This window comes from Belonocnema kinseyi, chromosome 9 (genome assembly GCF_010883055.1).
Source record: "Belonocnema kinseyi isolate 2016_QV_RU_SX_M_011 chromosome 9, B_treatae_v1, whole genome shotgun sequence".
NCBI lineage: Eukaryota > Metazoa > Arthropoda > Insecta > Hymenoptera > Cynipidae > Belonocnema > Belonocnema kinseyi.
The window spans coordinates 61,785,111-61,808,291 of record NC_046665.1 but is presented as its reverse complement, the minus strand read 5'-3'; the positions used below and the strand labels follow the sequence as shown (position 1 = coordinate 61,808,291).

Below are 23,181 nucleotides of genomic sequence, written 5' to 3'. Positions count from 1 at the left end.
TTTTAGATAGCATATTTCTAGCAAGGTAGGAATTCATGGCATTCAAGGAGTTCATGCAATTTAAGGAACGTAGTGGCTAGCCTGCTGGCGCCGGCAACATTGCATGTTGCCGGCTTTTTTTTCATTTTTTTTTTCAAATCGTATACTGGTAAATGTTGAGGCGCTGATTAAAACCTGAATATGAAAACACCTAAAAATATAATTTTCAGTGTTAAAACTTTAAAAAATTAGGTTTTTTTACTTACGAAGTTTATATACACTATCTGTGCCGGCAAAAAGCATATTTCAAGCATACGAAAGGAACTTTTACGCATTTTAGAGTAAGACCATGTAATTGAGGAGTTATTTTAATAGCTTCCAGCTTTTGACGCGTTTAATGAAACGTTCTATGTATAAATCATACTTTATCGTCGATTTTCGACTCAATAATTACTATTGACGTCTCGTGGAGGCGGGTAGGCACCCCTGTAACAGGTCACGGAAATAATGTAAGGTTGTACCCCTACCCCTTTTCCAACGCCACGTGGGGGCGGAAAGGCACCTCTCTGACTGGTCACAGAAATAATGTAAGATCGCATCCCTACCCTTTTTCCAAAGCCTCGTGGGGCGGAAAGGCACCCCTGAGACTAATAAAATGAATAATTTAAGGTGACACCCGTACCCCTTTTGCAACGCCACGTGGAGGTGGAAAGGCACCTCTATGACTAGTCACAGAAATAATGTAAGGTCACACCTCGACCCCTTTTCCAACGCCACGTAGGGCGGGAAGGCACCCTAGTGACTGGTCAAAGAAACAATTTAAGGTCGCACCCCTACTTCTTTTCCAACGCCACGTGGGGGTGGGAAGGCACCATAATGACTGGTCAAAGAAATAATTTAAGGTCGCATGTAGAGTCCACCTTTAAGGAATTAATAGAATTTATGGAATTCGCGGAATCCAAATTTTTCTAACTCTTCTTCAACATCTCATGGGGAGGGGAACTAGAAGGCAAGAACTAGCAAGATGGCCAAAATTGAGGATAAAATAGTAGCAGTAAACACATTTGGAAAAAAATTTGTTTAATATCTTCTTCCCGCAGTCTAGGCTTTATCCTTAAAATATGCTTTTTAAAAAAACCGGTAAAAAAAATGTCGGTACCAGTAATTTTTGTTTTACCGGTACCGACAATAATTTTTTTACCGATACCGACCAGTTTTTTACCGGTACCGGCTTTATATACACAACCTTCTTTGAAATGTTTTTTTTTCATTCCTTGAAAATTTTAAAAGCTCTTAAAAATTGCTTGGAATTAAAACATAAAGTTTAAATATTTTAAAACTCTCTGAAATTCCTTCGAAATATTGAAGGCAATTTAAAATTCTTAGAAATCTTTTAAAATAGTCTATAATCTCTCAATATCGTAAAAATCGTTGGAAATCCTTTAGAATAATTAAAAATCTTAATTCTTCTCACACACACACACACACACACACACACACACACGCACGCACGCACACACGCGCACACACACACACACACCCTCTCGGCGGGCGGGTGTGTGTGTGTAATGTAATATACATGTTTTGTTTTTTTATTTAACCAATTGATTAAACAATTACGCCATTTGTTATCATCACACGAACTGGAAAGTTAAAAATAGGTTGAAAATTCGAGAAAAACCGCGATTTTTCAACTCGACTGTAAGAGAAATTTCTTTAAAATATTCAAAAATTGTTTATTTAATGTATGCCAATATATGTATCATTGAACCGCTCCATCATAGAACGGAGTATAGAATATATCTCGAGGAGTGGAAAGGCCTCTGAACGTCACTCAAACCCAAGCAGCTGGGGGCCCTCCCACTCCTCGATAAATATTTTATACCCTGTTCTACGATGGGACGATTCAATTATTAGTAGAATGTAGCAGATTATGCATAAAAAACAATTTTTATCAAAAGATCGAAAAAAATCCTAATTAACGCCAAAAACTCGCAAAATCCAATTTTTCACTAATGGGTTTTTTGGGATCCTATAATGTGAAACATACTTATAGAGGAGATATATAAAAATATTTTTTAGCATATTCTATAACCAATTTGGAAGACAAATATTGATTTTTAACAATTCTGAATAAAATGTACAAAAACATCTTTTTTCTGCTGGAAAATACGTGTTTTGAATATTATTTTTTTTGAAACAATTTGTTTGATTCTAATAAATTTGGGAGCGATATGCATAAAAAATTAAAGAATAATTGAACCACCCTAATAATCACTGATGTTTGCATATGACTTTTTCCCCCTTTTAAAGAACGTCAGGATGTACCAGACACGATGAGAGGAGCAGCCGGGTGAAATCTGGTGAGAATATGTTGCTCTGGGGAAATAAACGCCAGAAGACAAGCTCTTTGGCGAATATAACGTGTGCGTTCCCTTGTCACCTTCCTCGTTGGCCACGAACAAAAAAGCCCATATTTGTGAAGAGGAAGTCGTGAGCCAGAGAGTTCGGGTAGTTTGAAAATTCAAATTCATTTACGCCTGCTTCGCCCAGTTTTAATCCGCTTTAATTATGAAAAATTGTCGAGTGCTACACCGCTTCTCTTCCTTCGCTACCCCTCCCCCTTCAGCGCCTCGCCCACTCAACCAATAACCCCTACCACCATCATCAACTCCTTTTTTTCATCTCACTCATTTTCTTTCCTCTTTTTTCACTTTGGCGGATTACGAGTTTAATCTCGTTCCACTATTTCATCGATCCTTGCTAAACGCCTGACCTCGTCTCATCTTGGCACTATGCTCTATATTCTGGAAAGTGGTTGAGTCAGGGGTAGGGAGTGATTTGGTGGGAAGTCGTCCCAGAAAGGCCGGCCGAGTAGACGAGAAACCGAAACGAATGTCTACTCTTTGCTTTTAAAGTTTCATATCATTACGAGCCCTTTGAGTAGTGAGTTATCCCCTTCAAAGATCCCAGACTGAATTTAATATTTAAACAATTTCGGACTTGTTTGCTCTTTTTTTTGATAAGGTATTCGGGTCCAGTAAAAAGATGAGTAGGGTAAAGACACCAGTAGTGGACCACTTAAGATTAGATTCATATTTTCGAAAATTTTCCGATTTTTCCCTCTTCCTATCCAAAAACGCGGTTTTATCAAATATCTCGAAATATTAGCACATCGTTGTTAAAAGCGTACTTGGATGCGTAACAGCGTGATTATGATTTTAGTATCTTTTTTCATTTTTTCTTATTTATTAAAAAAGATTACGAATTTCTACATCATCAATTTTGTAAACCAAAATTTCTATCAAAGTAATTGCATTTCACGATAAAAGTGATTTCTAAATGTTTCTGAAAAGTGTTAATTCTATATTAAATGTTTTTTTTTTTTATATTGAAACGTAATTCTGTTCTTAAAATTTTGCTACACAACTATCATTTGTTTTTCTCTTTAAAAGTGTGAAAAAATGTATTTCTCCTGTTTTTGTCATAATTTAATATAAGAAGAGAATTAGTTACAGGTGTAAGAAACTTGTGGGTGCCGGTGATATTAAAATTACTGGGACCGACAATAAGATTTCTGTGGAAATTTGTTTTGACTTACATTTTATTTTAAAATATAAATTTTAAGTTTTGGCGAATCAAAGTTATGTCGAAAAAGAATCTTGAAGATTTTCAGACTATTGTTTTAATTTTCTAGGAATTTATAAATTTTAGGAAAACTACATTGTTTAAAAAAAATCAGACACTTTTTTAGCATTTTGAAAGGTTTAAAGGAAATAATAAAATTTTCTGAAGATTCATTATGAAAACTTCAAATGATTTTTCTATTTTGAAAAATGAATTCTAAAAGAACATTGAAAAAGACTTCACAATGCTTCCAAAATGGCGAAAAATATTTTAGAAGATTTTTAAGAAAAATTTTACAATTTTGAGACATTGCAAAGTTCAAGGAAAAATTCGATTAAGTTTAAGAGATATTGACAAATTCTGAAACGATTCGAAAGTAATTTAAAACTTGTAAATATTTTCAGATTTGTTGTTAATGTAGATCTTTTAAAAGGTTTGAAACCTTTCAAAATAATGAATTGTTTCAAAAGAAATTTCGAATGTTTAAAGAGATTCGGAAATAATTGAAAACCTGAGAAGAGAAAAAAAAATTTCACAGCAAAATGTACATTTTTAAGATTTCGAAAAATAATTAGAAGAATACATTTTTTAAAGGCAAGAATCAATTTACCAAAATTCTCCAGCTATTAGTTCTGTTGCACCAAATCACCATTGCGCATAAATGTGGTTTTTCCGACTTGCCATTTTTCATCATTTTTATTTCACCAAATTAATAGTTGGCCTAATTTTGATTTTTCGGAAATACTGTTTGTCTTAATTGTTATTATACGGAATCGCCATTCACTCTAATTATTATTTTCCGAAATCGCTGTTTGTCATCGTTTTTACTTCAACAAATAACAATTTGCCCTAAGTTTTATTTTTTAGAATTAACATTTATCATAATTTTCATTTCCCGAATTAACATTTGACTCATTGAAAAATAAAAAGTACATCATTGAATTAATCAGTTACCAAATGGGCTGGGAGACGAATAATTTTCAATTCCGCATTTTCTCCCGGTTAACTTTTTAATTATCCCTAGCTGGTAATTATACTTCTTTTTGAAATTTGTACATGCTCTAGCTGCGAATTTTAATTATTTTTGGTAAATATCTTTTCCATTTCAGAATTATAGTTCACTTCGAAAATTCGCTATTTTAAATTAGAATAATAATTATTTTCAAAAATTTCCTATTCCAAGATAGAATTGCAATTCTTCTACAAAATGCACTGTTCAAATCAGAATTATAATTCTACTAAAAAGTTTCGAGTTCCAAGTCAGACTTATAATTATTTTGTTAAATTTCTCGTTTCAGATCGGCTTCTTCTTTTAAATTCCATGATCTAATTCAGAATTACATCCCGAGTAAAAATGTTTCGACTTGAGTTCGACTTGGTTATGTCTTAAGTTCGTCTTCAAGACATCAATGCGTGGCTGCATCTCAAAACTAAGTCGAGACATAGGCTTTTATGGCCACGAAAGGTATAACGGCGTTTACTTGCCTTAAGTCGAGCCTTGTCTTGGCTAAGACGACGTTTACTTGACTCAAGACGAGCCTTGTCTTGGCTGTAATTATTGAACCTTTTTTGGCTCATAAATGAGATTAAAATTGATGAATGAAAAATTTGTAATTTTTTTATTAGTTATTTTTAATTTAAAAATTTCAAATCGGTGGGTCTGAACGAGTATAACCCTTAAAAATTTTCTTCATAAAAATGAAAATTGTAACTTTCTAGAGGATCTCTTAAGCCATAAATGAGTTGATTTAATATCTATATTGTATACAAATATACAAGATTGTTTAACCATTAACAAAGATTAGCTTTTATGACTGTTAGAAATAACCTTTTTGTTAGGGCAGGTATACGCTCCAAGTTATAAACCGCACGTGTCGGAGTCATAAAAATACGACTCAAGAGCTAAATTTATGTCTTCAAGGCACAAAAACTTGTCTCCAAGACATAAATTAAAGTCTGTCTCCGTCTCAAAACTGAGACATGCTTAAGTCGAACTTTTCGACTTCAGCATGTCTTCATTGGGGGCAATTCAAGTCAAGCTCAGGTGAATTTGCAAATAGTTTGCATTAGTTATAGGAAGTTTAAAAAATAAGCCACAATAGTTTGAATCATAAAATTCTTTCTACTTCTTGGGTTTTGTATACAAATTTGAAGATGAACTAATTATAATTTGCGAATGGTTTACAAATTAAGAACCTTAATATTAAATGAAATATTTATTAATGTTAATGAAATTTGTTACTTGATTCTTAAAAATAATCAGTTGTCGCCAAAAGTGCTTATGCAGAGTTTAAGCGGATTTTCGTATACAGGATCCAAAGGCGCATTGCATGCAAATCCACCATTACGATGAATTTTAGCGTAATCGAAACAATCGATTTTACCATCGCCATTGCAGTCCTGAAAAAATATAATGAATAATAGGATTTTTGCGTGTTCTTATATTAAAGAGTATGCTTAATTTAAAAAACTTTGAAAAAATTAGATTAAAAATATTTCTAAATTTCTCATTACCATAAAATAATTAATTTTCTAATAATTTATCATTTATTTTAAATAAATTTTAACATATTATTATTTTGAATGAGATTTAGATTCCTAACATTTCAAGTAAAGTATTGCATCTTCGACAAGATAAATTAATGTTTTTAACAAAATAGTTGAGTTTTCAAACAAAACAAATACTATTTATCTCCAAAAAATACGATTTTTTAAACAAAATACTTGAATTTCTCACCAATAATTAAATCTTTAACCAAACAAGATAAATTTAAAACGAAGTAATTGCATTTTTGACTAAAAAATATCAATTTTCACCTGAAAATAGAATCGGTAAAGTTTTAACTGAAAATAAAGACAAATTTTTGAGCAAATAGTTCAAGTTTCAACAAAATAAATAAATTTTTAAATAAATTTATTAATCTTTATCACATGAAGTTAAATTTCCAACCAGAAGAATATATTTTCTATAAAAAAAAAATAAATTGTATAGTTTAAGTTTCAATTTAAAAACTTAAATTCCAACCAAATTGCTGAATTGTCAACTAAAATTATGGAATATTTAACAAGATTTTGTAACAAATAGTTTAATTTTCACTTAAACATATGAATTTTCAATTGAAACTATGCCTCTTCAATCAAAAAATTAATTTTTAACAAAAAAGTTAAAGTTTCAACCACATAGTTGAGTTTTCACCAAAATCAGATGAATTTTGGACTAAGAAGCTCAATTTTTGGTTCGGTAAAAAAAAATTAATTTTCAACTCAAATGATGATTTTGTAACTGAAATATTTTAACTTTAGAACAAATATATATATATATATATATGAATTATCAACGGAAAATATAGTATGTAGTTTATATTTCAATCAAAGAAGATTTTCATTTTAAACAAGATACAATTTGTTTCAAATTTTGTTAAAAAAATTAATTTGTAACAAAAAAAAGAATTCATTTTCAACTAAATAGTTAACTTTAGTAATATAAATCTACTTCTACAAATGAAAAAAATTATTGTTTAATTTTATATTAAAATTTTGTTTAAATCGTGCTCTCGAAAAATTCCCTCTCTTGAGACTAATACCCGATACTGTCAGGATTTTCCAGATATTTAAATATTGTCCCACAATTCCGGGTTTTCCAGGTTTGCTACTTAAGCAGAAACCCCGCCATATCTTATTTCATTCTATTGTTATTTTACGTATTATTTCCACATCGCAACGTACCTGATTTCCATATTTAGCCATGTAGCCTTGAACTGCCTTCGCCGAGCAGAAAGCATCACTGACACAGTTTGCATAAGCTGAAAAAAGTGGAAATTATTGCATTTAAACATCTTAATATTCAATTTTATTTTGACAGAAAATTGTAAAATTAGATTGCAATAATAGTCACTCATGAAAAACATTCCATCACGCAGAAAAAAATTCTTAAAAAGATTAATTTTAAACCAAAAATAAAAAAAAATTTTCAATAATTATTTCAAAAATATTTTCAAAAAAAATGATGAATTTTCAACTGGTGTACTAGAATTTTTAAATAAATAAGAAAGATTCAACTTAAATCAAGAATCTTTAAGTCAAATAGTTCATTTCTAAACCAAAAAGATTAATTTCCAACAAAATGCGTGAATTTTCAAATAAAAAAGATCAATTGTTAAGGAAAAATCGAATTTTAAGATTTTAAGTTGAAAAAATCAATTTTCAACCAAATTATTGCATTTACTTATCTTAAAATCCAATTTAATTTTGAGAGATAATTAAAAAGTAAGATTACAATAAAATTAACTGAATAAAAAGCATTGCATCACAAAGAAAAAATTCTTGTTAAATACTTGACTAGTTATTTTTCTTTTCTGAGACTTCAGTTTTAATTAAATTTGTTTTCATCTTTCCTAAAAAGTTTTTGCCGAGAAAAAAAAGTTTCTTAGTTTTTCACAAGGACACGAGAATTTAACGCTGTTTAAGCCTAGTGACTTTTCTATTTGCAAATGAATTTTGTTTAGCGACTTAGTTTCGATTGAAATCATTTGAGCATTGTTTATTTTTTAGACAAAGTTTGGAATTTTTTAATTTTTAAAGCCTCAAATTTGAATTCACCACTTTCAAAAAAGATTAGAAATCATACAAGTTTTTAGAATAATTGGAATATAAACGATCTCAATATTTAAAATTCTCTAATTTTAATTATTTAAATGGTTTAAATGGTTTTATTCGAATTCGTAGAATATAAAATAATACCTGCACAATTTTAAGTTAAAAGCATTTCCAATTAAACCATTTTAAATCAAATGTTTCTACAATATATCCAAAGAAATAAAAAATCAATTCAATAAATTATCAATATTTCATGTCTTAAAAAACAGAAAATTTCCGAAATGGACTTTCAAAACTAAATTATTTATCATTTTGAAATGTTTCTTAAAATTAAGAGTTTCTAAATCTAGGGTTAATAATTTAAAAAATTTTCATTACTAATTTAAAGAATTGTATAAAAATATATAAAAATCTAGAAAATTGATTATTTTTAAACCCTTGAAATTTTCTTAAAATAACTGAAACTTTAATAAGTTTGAGTGTAACAAAATTGTAATATCACAATTTTTGGTGACTAACATTTCTTTTAGTTTCCCAAAAAGTTTGGATTTGTTTAATCTTTAGCGTTCCACGGTAGAATTTCATTTTTTATTCTTTATGTTTTCAATTTAAAATCGCTTTTTTAACTTTTTTCAAAACAATTAATTTTTAAGTGGATAAAATTGAAAATTTTGCTGTTTTGAACAGTGCAACTGACGGTAGAATTATTTCTTGACATCAGAAAAAAATTTCTAATCAATTTTGGTTCTAAATGATAATTTTATAATACCATACGAATATAAGATTCTACAATTTTAGAAGATTCGACTTCAAAAAATTTAATTCAATATAACTTGGAATTGTCAAATTTTAATAGCTTCAAATTTCTAATTATTTAGATCCAACAGTTTTCAACTTTAAACGCTTTTACTTACAAATGATACAATTCCAATTTCTTTGAATTTTAAATGATCGCAATTTGATAGTTCTGAATTGAATATATCCGAATTTGAACATTTTTTAATTGTTCTCTTTTCGAAAGTTTTATCTGAAATCATTCAATTAAAAATAAAATTGTTTAATTTTAAATTCTCTGAAATATAAATGATACAATTTCAACTTCTTTGAAATAAAATCGCCCGATCATTTTTGGATGACTTAAAAAAATTTTGTTCAAAATGCAACAATATTTCATTGGAAAATTTGAAGAATTGTTTCACTTTAAATGGTTTCAATTTTGAAGTTCTGAATTTTCATGTTGAATGCTAAATTCTTAATTCTTTTCTGTCATGAGTTTTAATTTTGAAATAAAAATTGAAGCATGTGAATCTTGAAAAGTATAATTAACAATTAAAAATAAGTTAATATTTAATCGATTTAAATTTCCGTAAAATAATTCAAATTTTAAGGGCACTTTTGACAGTCTGTCTCGTGACCAGTTACATGACATTATATTTAGCGGTTTCTATCATTGAAAAAATAAGTATATTCTGCTAAAATTTAAAGAAAATGGTTCCTAATATATAAAGGCACATCTTTCTCGCCCACTTAGATTTTAATTTTTGTTCTCAGTTACATTCCATGTTAAAAATGAATGAAAAGCCAACTATTTCAGCAAAATAAAAACTAAGGTTTTTTTTAATTTGGTATCATAATACAGAATTTCAGCACCACATATTCATTTATCTTATTATAAAGCCGCCGAATAGAATAAGATATAATTGGTCAGGTGACAGACTGTCACCTACCCTTAACAGGTATATGACAGGGGTTTTGAGATCTTTTGATATAAAATGGTTTGATGTACAAAAATTTTATTGATTCAATTTTAGGCACTATCGTTTGAAAATAATATGATTTCTGTTCCTTTTTATTACATTCCGTAGTAAAAATGCTTCGGCTTGAGTTCGAATTGAATTACTCCCAATCAAGACATGCTGAAGTGTGTTCATTCACAAAATAAGTTATACGTTAAACCCAATAGAAAAAGTATCACGCAGGGGGGGGGGGTCAGAAATTCCTGAAAAGTGTATCACGTATTTTGTGAATGACCCCCGTCGAAAAGTACAACTTGAGCATGTCTCAGTTGTGAGACGGAGCCAGACTTCAATTTATGCCTTGGAGACAAGTTTCTATGTCTTGAAGACATAAATTTATCTCTTGAGTCAAATTTGTATGACTTCAATACGAGCGTTTTATAACTTCGATTGTATACATGTCCTAACAAAAAGGGTCATTGTGATTGTCATAAAAGCTATTCTTTGTTAATGATTAAACAATCTTGTATATTTTTATACAATATATATATACTCAATTAACTTATTTACGGATTTTAATTTGTATTATACTTGTTTGACCAAGATACCGAAAATGTTGTTTGTTTTTACGTATTTCTAATGGCTTAGGAGATTCTTTTAGAAAGTTACAATTTTCATTTTTTTGAAGAAAATTTTAAAGGGTTATGCTCCTTCAGATCCTGCGATCTGAATTTTTATATTAAAAATAACTAATTTAATAATTGCAAGATTTTCATTAATTAATTTTAATCTCATTCATGAGCCGAAAAATGTTCGTATTAAGGCAGGCTTACCTTAGAAAAGTATACGTCGTGTTAGCCAAGACAAGGCTCGACTTGAGACATGTAAACGCCGTTTTACTTGTCGTGGCCATAAGCGTAAAACGAAGGCCTATGTCTCGACTCAGTTTTAAGACATAGCCAGACATCGATGTCTTGGAGACGAAATTAAAACATAACAAAGTCGAACTCAAGTCGGAGCATTTTTACTCAGGTTCGGAATATGTATTGTCTTTCTTTAAAAACTTTACCTAATATAAAATTGTTTAATTTTGATTATTTATATTTTGAATATTAGGAAATAAAATTCCAGAGACGTGATGACACACCTTGCATGCGTGTATTCACTGCTAGTAGATAAATAATTGCTTTGGATATAAACAATATATTTAAGACTAAAACAAATTTTTTTTATTGAAGAATAAAAATTACCATTTTTGGGATCACTAGGCCCATCTAGAGTTGGTTTTCCACCATCTGCCCAGTAAGCCCATGTTATTCGAAAAGGCCCACAAACATCGCTATTACAGCCAAGAGTTACATTACATCCAGATGATGCCTCGCAAATGCAACCTAGACAAGTTTGAGAAACTGGTGCGGATGGATCCGTTTGACCTGCAAATAAAAAATATAGATATTGCTTTCAAGATGATTCATTTTAATAAAAAGATATATTTCGGGTTACAATCGCGTTAAAAACAACTACTTTTGTCGTCGTTTCGTGAAAATTGCAGTTCACTTCTTCAGGGCTGCCTGAATTGAAAAGACTCCTTTACCTACTTTAAAAACTAAAATAATACATTCAAATATCACCCTGTTAAAGAGAAGTCAGTATGAATAGTATTAAATCACACTTTTATTTACAAAAATTCAATGTTAAAATGCAATAGTTGAAGTAAACATGCTATTTAAATAGTCAGAAAATATTTTTACATTCATATCGCAATGCAATAGTTTATAAAAAAGTATGATTAAGAGTCTCAGTAAAGTTAGTGACGCCTGAAAAAAAAGATCCTGGCTATTAATAGGCCCGAGTAGAGAGTGTTGCATTTTGTCTTTGTGAAACTCTTTGTCTGGGGTGATTTCTACAGAGATTAGTCATATATCATGGCCGGCGCACTTTTATAAAACGAATCTGTTGTTTAAAGAAGCAACACGGGAATTATAGGTTAATCTAAAAATCAATACCCGCCCCCTCACCATTCCTTGTACACTACAGTGACACATTCCCAGAAAGGGATTTGGCTAAATGATATAATAATTAAAAAAAATTGTATTTTACTATCGCTTGATTTTTAATTCGGCTTAGTTTCGAATCCCTCCTAAAGACATTTTAACATGGTTTATTACGATCAATATTTAAAATCATGTGATGCTTTTAAAGGACTTGACAACATTCATCAAACTTGTATGCATTTAACCGTGAATCGTTAAAATTTAAAAATTTAAATAAAAATATTTCAAAAATGATTTCAATAAGTCATTTTTTTTCGCTCCATTCTAAAGTCGAATCGTAGAAACGATTTTTTTTAAATTAATATATTTCGAAATAAAATTCTGCACACGCACAAGAGTCGCCTGATAAAAATACAATGGCAAACTTGAAATTCATTGTCTGACTTTAAGACGAATATGGTTACATAAACAAAATTGATAATGGAATGTCAAACGTGACTTCAATGCTAAATTTGAAAGCTAGAATCAACTCCACTGTATAATTTACGTTGAGTCTCTTCAGAATCGTGTTTAATGGTTTGAATTAATTTTATTATTAATATCACATGAAAATTTATACATTTTGTATAAATTATTCTGATTAATCATTATATTAATAACGATTCCTTTTTTATATATTTTTAAACCTTTTATATTTTTATCCAATTACAAGTTTGTCAATAGGACAACCGCAGGATTTTGCCGGGAGCGGGTGCTAAACTAAAAAACTGCACCCGATCCCAGCGAAATCGCGGAGAAATTTCAGCCATGACCTGGTCTCCTGACCGTGAGATAGGTGGTTACAGTCTTTAATGGAATCAGTACGACGATGCAGCAAAAGTTTCGTGCACCCGGAGGGCATGGAGCGACCCAAGGACAACCGCCTTCTGTATTTTTCCCACAAGTTTTTTAGCATATTGGGATGCTTTTCAGGTTATTAACCAGTGAAAGCGTGGCACCACCAAAAGAGCCGATGATAAGGACGATTAGTTTAACAGAATATTTCGGTTGTGATGTTTCTTCAGGTATGCGTGATAAGTTAGAGTTCCACATAATTAAAATGGCCCTAAAACATTTCTGCAAAATTTTGATTTTTTGAGTCGTTATTGTTATTTAACTTTTTTAGCATTCTCCTCTTAATTAATTTTTTTCTAATTACGAAGATTTTGGTAAAGAAAATTAGGGAACTGGCATACCATCAAAAGTTGTGCTTGTTTTCGTGTTGACTTTCCGCGCTCCATGCCACGTGACGTACGATATTCACGACGTTGAAGTTCGTGAACATATTCTCGATGAACATTTTTTGTTTTTTCTTTTAAACAATTTTTTAAACAATCGCACCATTTGTTATCTTTCTGCAATTGTTAGAAACAAAGTATGCATCGGATCGAAAAACCAAGTGCACCATTTCATTCTTCACGGACATATCTAGATACGCATTTTTTGTGGTAAACCCATTTTTTTAAACAATTAGAGCATTTGTTGTTCAACGGACTGTTCCTCCGTGCCCGTAGACATGAATTTCAATGTAAAAAAACTAAGAGTCATGTCAAGAAAGTAAAAACACCTCTGGATTCGTCTCGGAAATATCTCTGTGTGCATTTTTTGTTTTTTTTTTTTGTTTAAACAATTTGTTAAACAATTTGTTAAACAATTACGCTATTTGTTATCCTTCTGCAATTGTTAAAAACAGTAATGCAATGGTACACTTGTTTTTGTGATTTGATGCACACTTTGTTTATAACAATTGCAGAAAGATAACAAATTACGTAATTGTTTAACAAATTGTTTGAGGAAAAAAAAGAAAAAATGCACACCGAGATATTTTCGAGAAGAATCCAGAGGTGTTTTTACTTTCTTACAATGTTTTTTAGTTTTTTTAAAATTGATTAGACAACTTTGAAATCCATATCTGTGGCAAACTTCAACGTCGTGAATATCGTACGTCGCGCGGCATGGAGCGCGGAACGTCAGCACTAATACACGCACAACTTTTGATGATATGCGAGTTCCCTATTTTTTTTACCAAAATTTTCATAATTAAACGAGCTATCGTAATTAGTGAACTAAAGAATTGAAATCAATTGAGAAGTTAGAACGAATTCTATTTGTTTATAAAATTGATGCTAATTTCATCAATATTTATGCAACAATGGTAAAATGATTTTTATTTTATATAATGAACATATTTAACGAAACTCGCCAAAAATTATGACGATTGTTTGTACAAGTCGGGAAAAAAAATTAATTACGAGAACAATACTAAAAAGCTAAATAACAATAACGACTCAAAAAATGACAATTTTGCAAAAATGTTTTAGGGCCATTTTAATGTATGTAAAACTCAAACTTCACACGCATTCTCGAAGATAAAACACAACCTATAAAAAAGTGGCCCACTTGACAAATTTTGACACTATACCTCTCTTTCTTTTCATTCTCCTGGGCTATGATGTTTTTGTCAGCTGGTGCCGAAAAATCGATGACGAACATGGACCCCTTCTCGAAGAAGAGCTATGTCAGGCTTTAAGTGTGCAACAGAAACCATTGTCGAGAAAATAACGTTCCAGTATATGCAGCACTTTTCATTCTCGACCATTGACTCTGTTTCCAAAACACAGATGATAAGCCTATGGGAGGTCGAATCGAAAGACTTCCGGTAATCAATCCTGCCCCTCGATAGGTCACGCTGGTAGGATGCTGCATCTTTGCAGACACATCTATTGGTGAGAAGGTTCTCCCGACATCCTGCTACTCCTTTCTTTGAGCCGCGTTGTTTATACATTTCTTGTAACACAGGTTTAATTTCCGAACATTCCGATCATTTAGGATAGCTGTGAATATCTTATAGAGTGTGTTCAGACAAGTGATTGGCCTGTATTTCCTCGGGTTAGTCAAGTTGCCCATTTTCGGCAGCAGTACTGTGCGTCATTTCACTAACCAATCCGAAATTGACTCTTCCGACTTTAAATATGAGGTGAAAATACGGGCCAAATGCTGATGGGTCGAAGGAAACTTCTTCAACCAGAAGATCTTGATACCATCTGGACCCGGAGCGGAATAATTTAGTCTATGCTGAACTTCGTAGACTTCTCTCCAAAATACGTCGACCTTCTCTGGTTTGGGCGGGTGGTCGATAGTAACTGAAAGGTCTTGGAAGAGTCAAGAGGGGTCAGAGAGAAACTGAATGCGGGACGCGCACTATCTTGTCCAGCCTATTTTTATGGCGAGTTCATGCATTTATCTTTTGGTCTTATGATCAACCGTTGGTTTTGTTTTACAGTTCGCATCGGACAAAGCTCTCGCTGCATTATGCACACAACAATTGTTAGTCCAGATGTCGTATTCTTCGGAAAAATGTCTACGATGCTCGTCATCCATTTCAGCCAGATCTTTGGGCTTTAGGGAAACCTGGCTGTTGATGTTTCTTTGGGTCAAGAAGCATCGATTTCTCTTTCTTTGTTGCCGGCTTGTTCTGGCTTTGGTAGAGTAGGCGCTCCGCTTACATTAGCCCCTTTTTTGGAGTAGTTCGGGATGGATTCGCAACCCTTGATGCGCAAAGTGCGATAGCTCTGGGTGTTTCTCGCACCTCAGAACATGCAATCGTGGCATATAACCCCGTTCAGGGGCCACACTCGCATCGTAGCACTCTAGCCAGTCGTGATTTAGTCGCTCCGTCCACCCAAAGGTCCCGAGATTCCGCCGATCCATCGTATTGACTCCATCTTCATTGGCTCCCCCAGCTCCAGAGTGTTCGTCGTTTTTGGCCGACCCATTGTCGGGAGCCCTGCGCGTTCTATTGCTTTAAACCTCCCTCACTACAACCATGTTTTGGGTTGTCAATATTGTTCCCACGAGAAGCTAGGGAAAGGAGTTCGTCCATGCTTTTATAGCCCGGCATGCAAGGATTAGGCTGCATACTTTGAGAAGTTGCCTAGTATCCCAGAGTCACCGTTCTAGACACCTCACCAAGGCACCACATTCAGTAGAAACCTTTGGTTCAGAGACCCTCTATCCGCAACCCGAGGACATAATTACACCTCGCTCTTCGCGCTCGAATATTTATTCCTTGCATTTCTAATATTTGAATAAAACTTTCTTGAAAAGATCTGATTTAAATGTCAGTGTTTTTTTTGCGCCTTGATATTCTGAATTGTCTGCTTAATTAAGAATGGTCAAAGATTAAGTTTCTCAAAGCTCTGTAGGCTTTGAGGTACACATTCTCATCGTGACACTCGGACTGCGCGCTCGATTTCCGACAGACATTTGTAAATAGGTTTTGTTGATTCCTTTTTTTTCTCGTAACATTCGTCGTCTTTCAACACATTTTTTTTCATTTTCAATGTCATTTTTCACGAATAAAACAAAAAGTACTCTTCCTGTCAAGAAGTGATTCTTAACGAAGTTGTAGGTCTTTTTTGGGATAACAATTTTGGTTGATTCATCTTTCTTCGTATCCTACATAGTTTGACCACAAAATGGAATTTTTCATTTTTTTATGCAATCAAAATTTGAATTTTCGATTTTCCAAGAAAATACACAAATTTTTTATCATAATTTTGTTGGCTTTTCAAAAAGCAATGTTTTTCTTCTCTGGGCTTTTCTTCATATCGTGCGTTTTTAGGCTTAAAATTTTGATTTTCGGTTGATGTAAAAATTCTTCAAAATGCTATGACCCTTAGAATTTTCTTTTTATCCAAAAAATCATTAGGATAGTGTGTTTGTCCTTTGTAATACTATAAATGTCCTATATAGAATTTTCAAATTCAGAAAAAAGTAGTCTCAAAAATTTTCAAAATGCACTCACTTTTTGAACTTTTATCAAAAATGTCTGGTTAAAGAACTCGTCCTTTCTTATAGAACCTAAAAAAATGTGCCAAAGATGTATTTGATTCGTTCATTTTTTCGAGAGTTATCGTCTTGCACGACCACTAGACGGGCGGACGGACAGACAAACAGACAGACGCCATCGTAAAAACTGGATTTTCGCATTCAGGATGTCTCGAAACGTGGAGATCCGTGGAAAAACAGTGGTATCAAATTTCGGACAATTCTAATACTTTCTCAATCATAAAATATGAGAATGTAAAAAAGAACACAAAATATTAAAAAATTTGATTCAATTATAGAAAATAAATGTAATATGCTAATTTTGTAATAGGCAATCTGGTTTCTAATAGTATTTTAGACAAGGGGCCAGCCATAATCTACGTTACCATTTTCAGTATAGGGGGGGGGGGGAGGAGCGCCAATAATTAATATAATAATTAAATCCAACTATTTTTTATTGAAAGTTGAATTTATTTTTTTTAAAAGTCTATTAATGCAAATATTTAGTTAAATAGTGATTTTTTTGTTAAAAATTAAACTAAGTTGGTCGGAAATTCAAATAATATATTTAAAAAACATTTTTTTGGATTTTATATTAAACTTTTTAGTGAAAATTTTTGGATAACAAAAAATCAAGATTGATGTCGAAACAATACAAAATAAGATAAAAATATTTACAAAATCTTATTGCAACTTGAAAAGTTGAAAACATAAGAGATCTGGTTTTGTCTTCTTTTGTCATAATTTTATTTAATATTTTTTATCATATATAAGGGCTCTGAGTATTCTTTAAGGTTAATTTAATATTTATTTATTAAAATATTTTGTTTTTTGTATTTGTCATGTATTTTTTATATAAATCATTCTTAAAACTTGAAATATCAAATATTATTTATTTTGTTGAGAATTAATCTTTTTTGGTTGAAACATGAACTAAAAATTTTATTAGTTTTGTCGAAAATCCGTCATTTTAGCTTGACCAATTAAAAAAATGCTAGAAGATTGTACTATTTTCTTCAAAATTAATTTTTTTTTTAAATTTCACTATTTTATAGAAAATGTATGTATTTTGTGGAAAATTTGTTTTCTGATAGAAAATTAAACTTCTCGGTCAAAACTCATCTTTCTGGGTTAAAAATTCAGTTATTTTAAAGAAAATTGATGTATTTTGTGGAAAATTCATCTTCTTGTGTAGAAAATGAATCTTTTTTGTTGAACATTCCAAAAATTCGTCTTTTGTCTTTAAATTTAACTGGTTAGAAATTCGTTTTTGTTGTTGTTAAAAACCAATTTTTTAAACTGGACATTTAAATATTATATGTTTTGTTAAAAAGTTATGTTTTTTAGATGGAAATTCATCTACTTGGTTGAAAATTCATGTATTTTGTTAAAAATTCCTCTTCTTAAGTTACAAATTCAAGGATCTCGTTAAAAATAGAAGTATTTTGTTATAACTTTAATAATGTTCTTCGAAATTCCACTATTTTCTTATATTCATCTTTTATTTTATAGACAAAATTGACATTTTTCTTGAAATTGAACTTTTTTGGCTGAAGATTAAACTAATATTCCTAATTGAATATTATGCTTTTTTGCTTTAGAAATTCGATCATTTGGTTGAAAATGCACCTTTTTGTGATAAAAATTCAACTATTTGGTAAACGTAACTGTTAAACTATTAATTAATGAATTTCCTTGTTAAAAATGTATCTTGCTTTGAAAAAATTCTTCCATTTAGCTTAAAAATGTAACTCATTTGGTCAGAAGTTTAACTATTTTGCTAAAAACTCGTCCCATTTGTTTGATAGTTAAACTTCTTGGTTATAAATGTAACTGGCTGTTTCAAAATGTTTTTTTTTTTTTTTTTTGAAAACGCATTAGTTTTTTAAAAATTAAGTTTTTTGTCGCAAATTCATCTTTTGTGTTGAAAATGTAAAATATTGAGACTTGAAATCTTAGAAATTGAAAGCTTTGTGTATTGAATTCAATATGGGAGAGGGCCCGCTCGTCTTTTCATTTTTTTAAATGTTATGTTGTTAAACCATTTTAAAAAAATTAGATTTTCCTATGTATATTATTTTTTATCTTCGTGTAAACCAGTAAAATACAAGAGGAATCAATATAAATTGATGCTCAGACAAAAATATTATCAGAATAAATTACTGAGGCAAAAAATTCACTGTCATAAACAAATCTTATTTTAAAAAAATATACATTTATAGCACTTTCACAGGATTAAATATTGTACCTTCATAAAAATCCATCTTTAAATATACCACAATATTATTTCACAAATTACTAGCAAATTATACAAATATATATTATACAATTACTAGCAAATTATACAAAAAATTGCATAACATTCGTTTGTTTTTACAGAATAAAAATATTTTTGCACGTAGAATAGCTGCTGCGAATGACTGATAGTATCAAGCTGAGAAATTTTATTTTGACTTAGCAATTCAAATTCTTATTATTCAATAATATAAATAAATGTATTATATTTGTGTGTATTTACAAGAAATTATTATTTTGGCAAAGAGTTGCTACTAATGATAAAAATAATACATTGGAAAATCTAATTTTTTTAATTGTTTAGTGACATAACATTCAACACCGGAGTATAATTAAAAAAAAAACTTTAAAATCGACCAAAAATTACGACCTCTAGCTTTATTTAATCGCGAAAATCCATTACTGGACCAGCGCATGGAGGGGTGAGGGGTAGCCTAAAATTAATAAAGTAGTTTATGAACGGCCCCCAAGCAAAAAAGGAAAGGATGTGAGCGTTAAAATATTTGTCCTTGAACTTGCTGCAATGAAGAAATTCCTGAGGCCAAAGATCAAAATAGTAAGAAACATCATCAAACCGGATTCTTATCATTCTCGATCGCGGCACTATAGCAAAATGCAGAATTTTCAAATATAACAACACGTACACAACTCTGGTAAAGTGATCGACAGTATTTTAATTTATTATTCATTGTTTATCATAATTTACTGTAGAGGTTGTTAATTGGAATTAAATCTATAGTATTTATCAGCAATTATGAAGATACGTGTATCTATTAATAAAATAAAAATGAATAGCTATGAACTAATCATCTCTTGAAATTTTATAAGGACGGTAAGTAAAATAATAATTCATTCAAAAAATAATCATTCATTCAAATTTAATCACTTGACCCCCTTTGAAAACTATTTAAAAATCTCTATACTTGTCTACGCATGATTAAAAAATATATATTTTCTTCTAAATATTTTTCAAATTTTCATGTTTCAAATTATAATACTTTTAGTGCACAACCATAAATTGTATAAATTCAGAATCTGAAGGACATGAAATAAATTGATGAAATCTACATGTGAAATTTTCAAGGTAAAAAAGACTTGTAAGGAGGCAATCTGTAGGTGTTAAAATTCATATGCGAGAAGCAAGCCGTACGTTATAAACTGAAATATTAAAGTCATAATTTCTTGAAGGTCGACTACTCTAGACTTAATATTAAATTAAAATTTAAAAAATAAAACAGTGCAATAACTAAAGTCTTTAATTTTCTTAATTCTTGGAACTTTTTTCTCAAAGTCTAAATTAAGAAGAACTTCCTCTCCAAAAGACAGAAATGAAAACACAACTCTTAAATTTTATTATCCGTTTCTTTCATCTTTAAACAAGAAAACTTTGATAATTGTATTTAATCCTGAAATATGGAAATACGTACCTGGAACTTATCCAAAGTTCACGAAAAGTTGGATAAAAGTCTAAACAAAGTGATAATTGTAATTAAAAAGTGAATTAAAATGAAAAGAGAGTAAATTCAAAGTAACTGAAGTATGCTGTAAAAATGTGTGGTTTCATAAAGAAAATTTAATTACCAGGAGAAATGAGAGCATGCACGTAATAATATTGTGATTGTGCATGTATCCTTGACTGTCATACATTATCAATTATAATAAAGGATCGAAGATTCCAAGTATTACAAAATTTAATATTTTTGATAATCATTAGTTACATGTAGATTTAAATTATTTATAAAATGATGCCTTTTTTATTTTCCGATTTTACGCTAAGAAAATCATTTCAAATAATAGTTACTGATTTTATCGCAAAAAGACGTTAAATATTGCTGTAAAAGTAAATACAAAACTGGAACGATTTTTTTACGTTTTCATGTTTGATAGTTCTCAAAAGTCATCAGAAAATAATTAAAAATTTTTATTTAATTTCAATTTTATCTCAGATGTTACTTGTATTATTGCTATCAATAATCTTTTACTCCTATCAGTAATGTCTTATTGATATCTTATGTAGTTATTGCAATAATATTCTTTGCAATTGAATTTTTCCCACTTCGGCTTCTTACCATTTTTTATTTTTAATTAATGAATTTTAATAAGTTATGGCTTATTTTTTCAAACAAAACATTCCCTATAACTCTACTGTTTCCAGTTTCGAAAATAGATGAATAATTTTCAAATATGTTTATTTCGTTGAAAAAAATTGTTTTCATTAAAAATGGGTAAGTAGAGATAGTGAGGTAAAATTAAGTTACAAAGGACATCGTTAAAATCAATGTCTTTTTCAGTAAAACATTGTTTTCTTTAAATTAATCATCTCTTGCCTTGTTCTCCTTTAAATTATTCAAATAAATGAAAATTGTTTAATGAGAAAATGAGATAGATTTTCCTGTTTTCTATCAAATATTTTTGGAAATAGTTAAGTTTTAAGTCAGAATAAAAGATATTAACCGATTTTAAAGCCAGTCATATTATTTTGTAAAACATTTTTTCTATTTTCTCAAAATTAATAATTTATTGTATGCTTCACATTACAATTATTCAAACAAATTAAAATGTTCAAATCTATTATTTGTTTGTTTGAGATATTTTATTTTTTAATAAATTCATACAAATGTTAACGTTTTTATTTTAAACTGTACGAACTATTATCATTTAAATTTAAAAACTGTATACTTTTAATCTCTTAGTAATCTGAAATTAGCAACATTGAATAATTAAACAAAATCTACTTCAAAAGATATCAGCTTTTCTTCTCAATTATGCTGAATATTTGTACGGTTTGCACCATCAATCATCCTAACCCGGAAATTTGTGGTACTACTTTGCAAAAGTAAATTTAAAAATATTTATAAGGTTATTTCATTTCGTATTAAACTTCAACTGATCCCAAAAAAAATTTTCGTAATTTTTTTTCTAAAACATACTGTCATTTTAGCTATAAATCTTATACAATTTACAATTATGTAATAAAAATATCCTGCATGATAAACAGAAATATTTTTTCAAGGTAAATCTTTCTCGTTAACGATTATGTACCTAAAGGTTATAAAATCAAGGTCTGACAACCATCAATTAAAATAAGTAGAACACTATAACTTAATATTAAAAATATACATTTGCAATTCATCCATAGTGTGCTCAGATTATATGAATCTTAGCAAATATAAAAATAAAAAAATAGTAATCGTCATTTACATGGACAATTCCAAAGGTTTTTTTTAGCATTGACTGACCCACCATGTCAGCGATTTAGCTGTTTTTTTCTCTCAATAGTAGGCGAACAAACACCCACAAAAACGAAGTATTACTTTTTTTTATCCAAAACTTTATGTAAATTGTTTTTCATTTGGTTTTTTCGGGAATTTTTCTTTTTGCTTCAAACCTGCATAAAACGCAATTTATAACCGAATTCAAGGTATAGTGGCAGAATGTGTTCAAGTCATAATGATTTTCTAGAACAGACCGACAGACCTTGCAAACCCACAACTATGTTGTTTTCAAAAATGTTCTCTACGATCAATAGCGATCGAGAAAAAAAATCAATTTTAATTTGAAAAGATTTTTTACTTTCGATTTTTGTTGTATCTTACTGTGAAGTAATGTCAGAAAACTATTCGAGATTATAATAAAAAAGAAAATAAATTCTTTTCAAGTGATAGGATTCACATCTTTTAATATAATAAATTGTTTAAGAACAAAGAAACAGTACCCAGCTGAATATAATTAGTGTTTAAATTATCATAATGTGTCTAATTATACACACCAAAAATGCAAAAAAATACATTTTTTTGCTAAAAATAACTCAATTTATGGCTTGTTGTAAAATTTGTTTATAAAAATCATAAATTTTAGTGTTTAATCATTCCTATTCAAGTAGAAGTATAAATCGAAAAAAAAATTGGTCAAAAATCAACCAAATGCTGAATTTGTTCATATTATTAATAAGAATTATTCAATGACGAATGAGGAAGAATAAGCATTATTAATAAGAAAAATAAGAAAAAATAAGAAAGAATACAAGTTTTTTCCATTGCAATTGCAACAATTTTCGCATCAGTATCAAGAACCACAGGCGGAAA

At 30.0% G+C, this 23,181-nt stretch overlaps 1 protein-coding gene across 1 annotated transcript in view; it reads right to left on the bottom strand.

The window, feature by feature from the left end:
• Window positions 1-5,710: 5,710 nt before the first annotated feature.
• LOC117180405 (lysozyme-like) overlaps window positions 5,711-23,181 on the bottom strand; it is an 18,445-nt gene continuing 974 nt past the window's right edge. The window contains exons 2-4 of the mRNA XM_033372906.1: window positions 11,189-11,371; window positions 7,333-7,409; window positions 5,711-6,006 (exon numbers count right to left, since the gene is read on the bottom strand). Of these exons, the coding sequence (XP_033228797.1) occupies window positions 5,866-6,006; window positions 7,333-7,409; window positions 11,189-11,371 (401 nt within the window). The 3' untranslated portion in view covers window positions 5,711-5,865. The remainder of the gene's footprint in view (window positions 6,007-7,332; window positions 7,410-11,188; window positions 11,372-23,181) is intronic.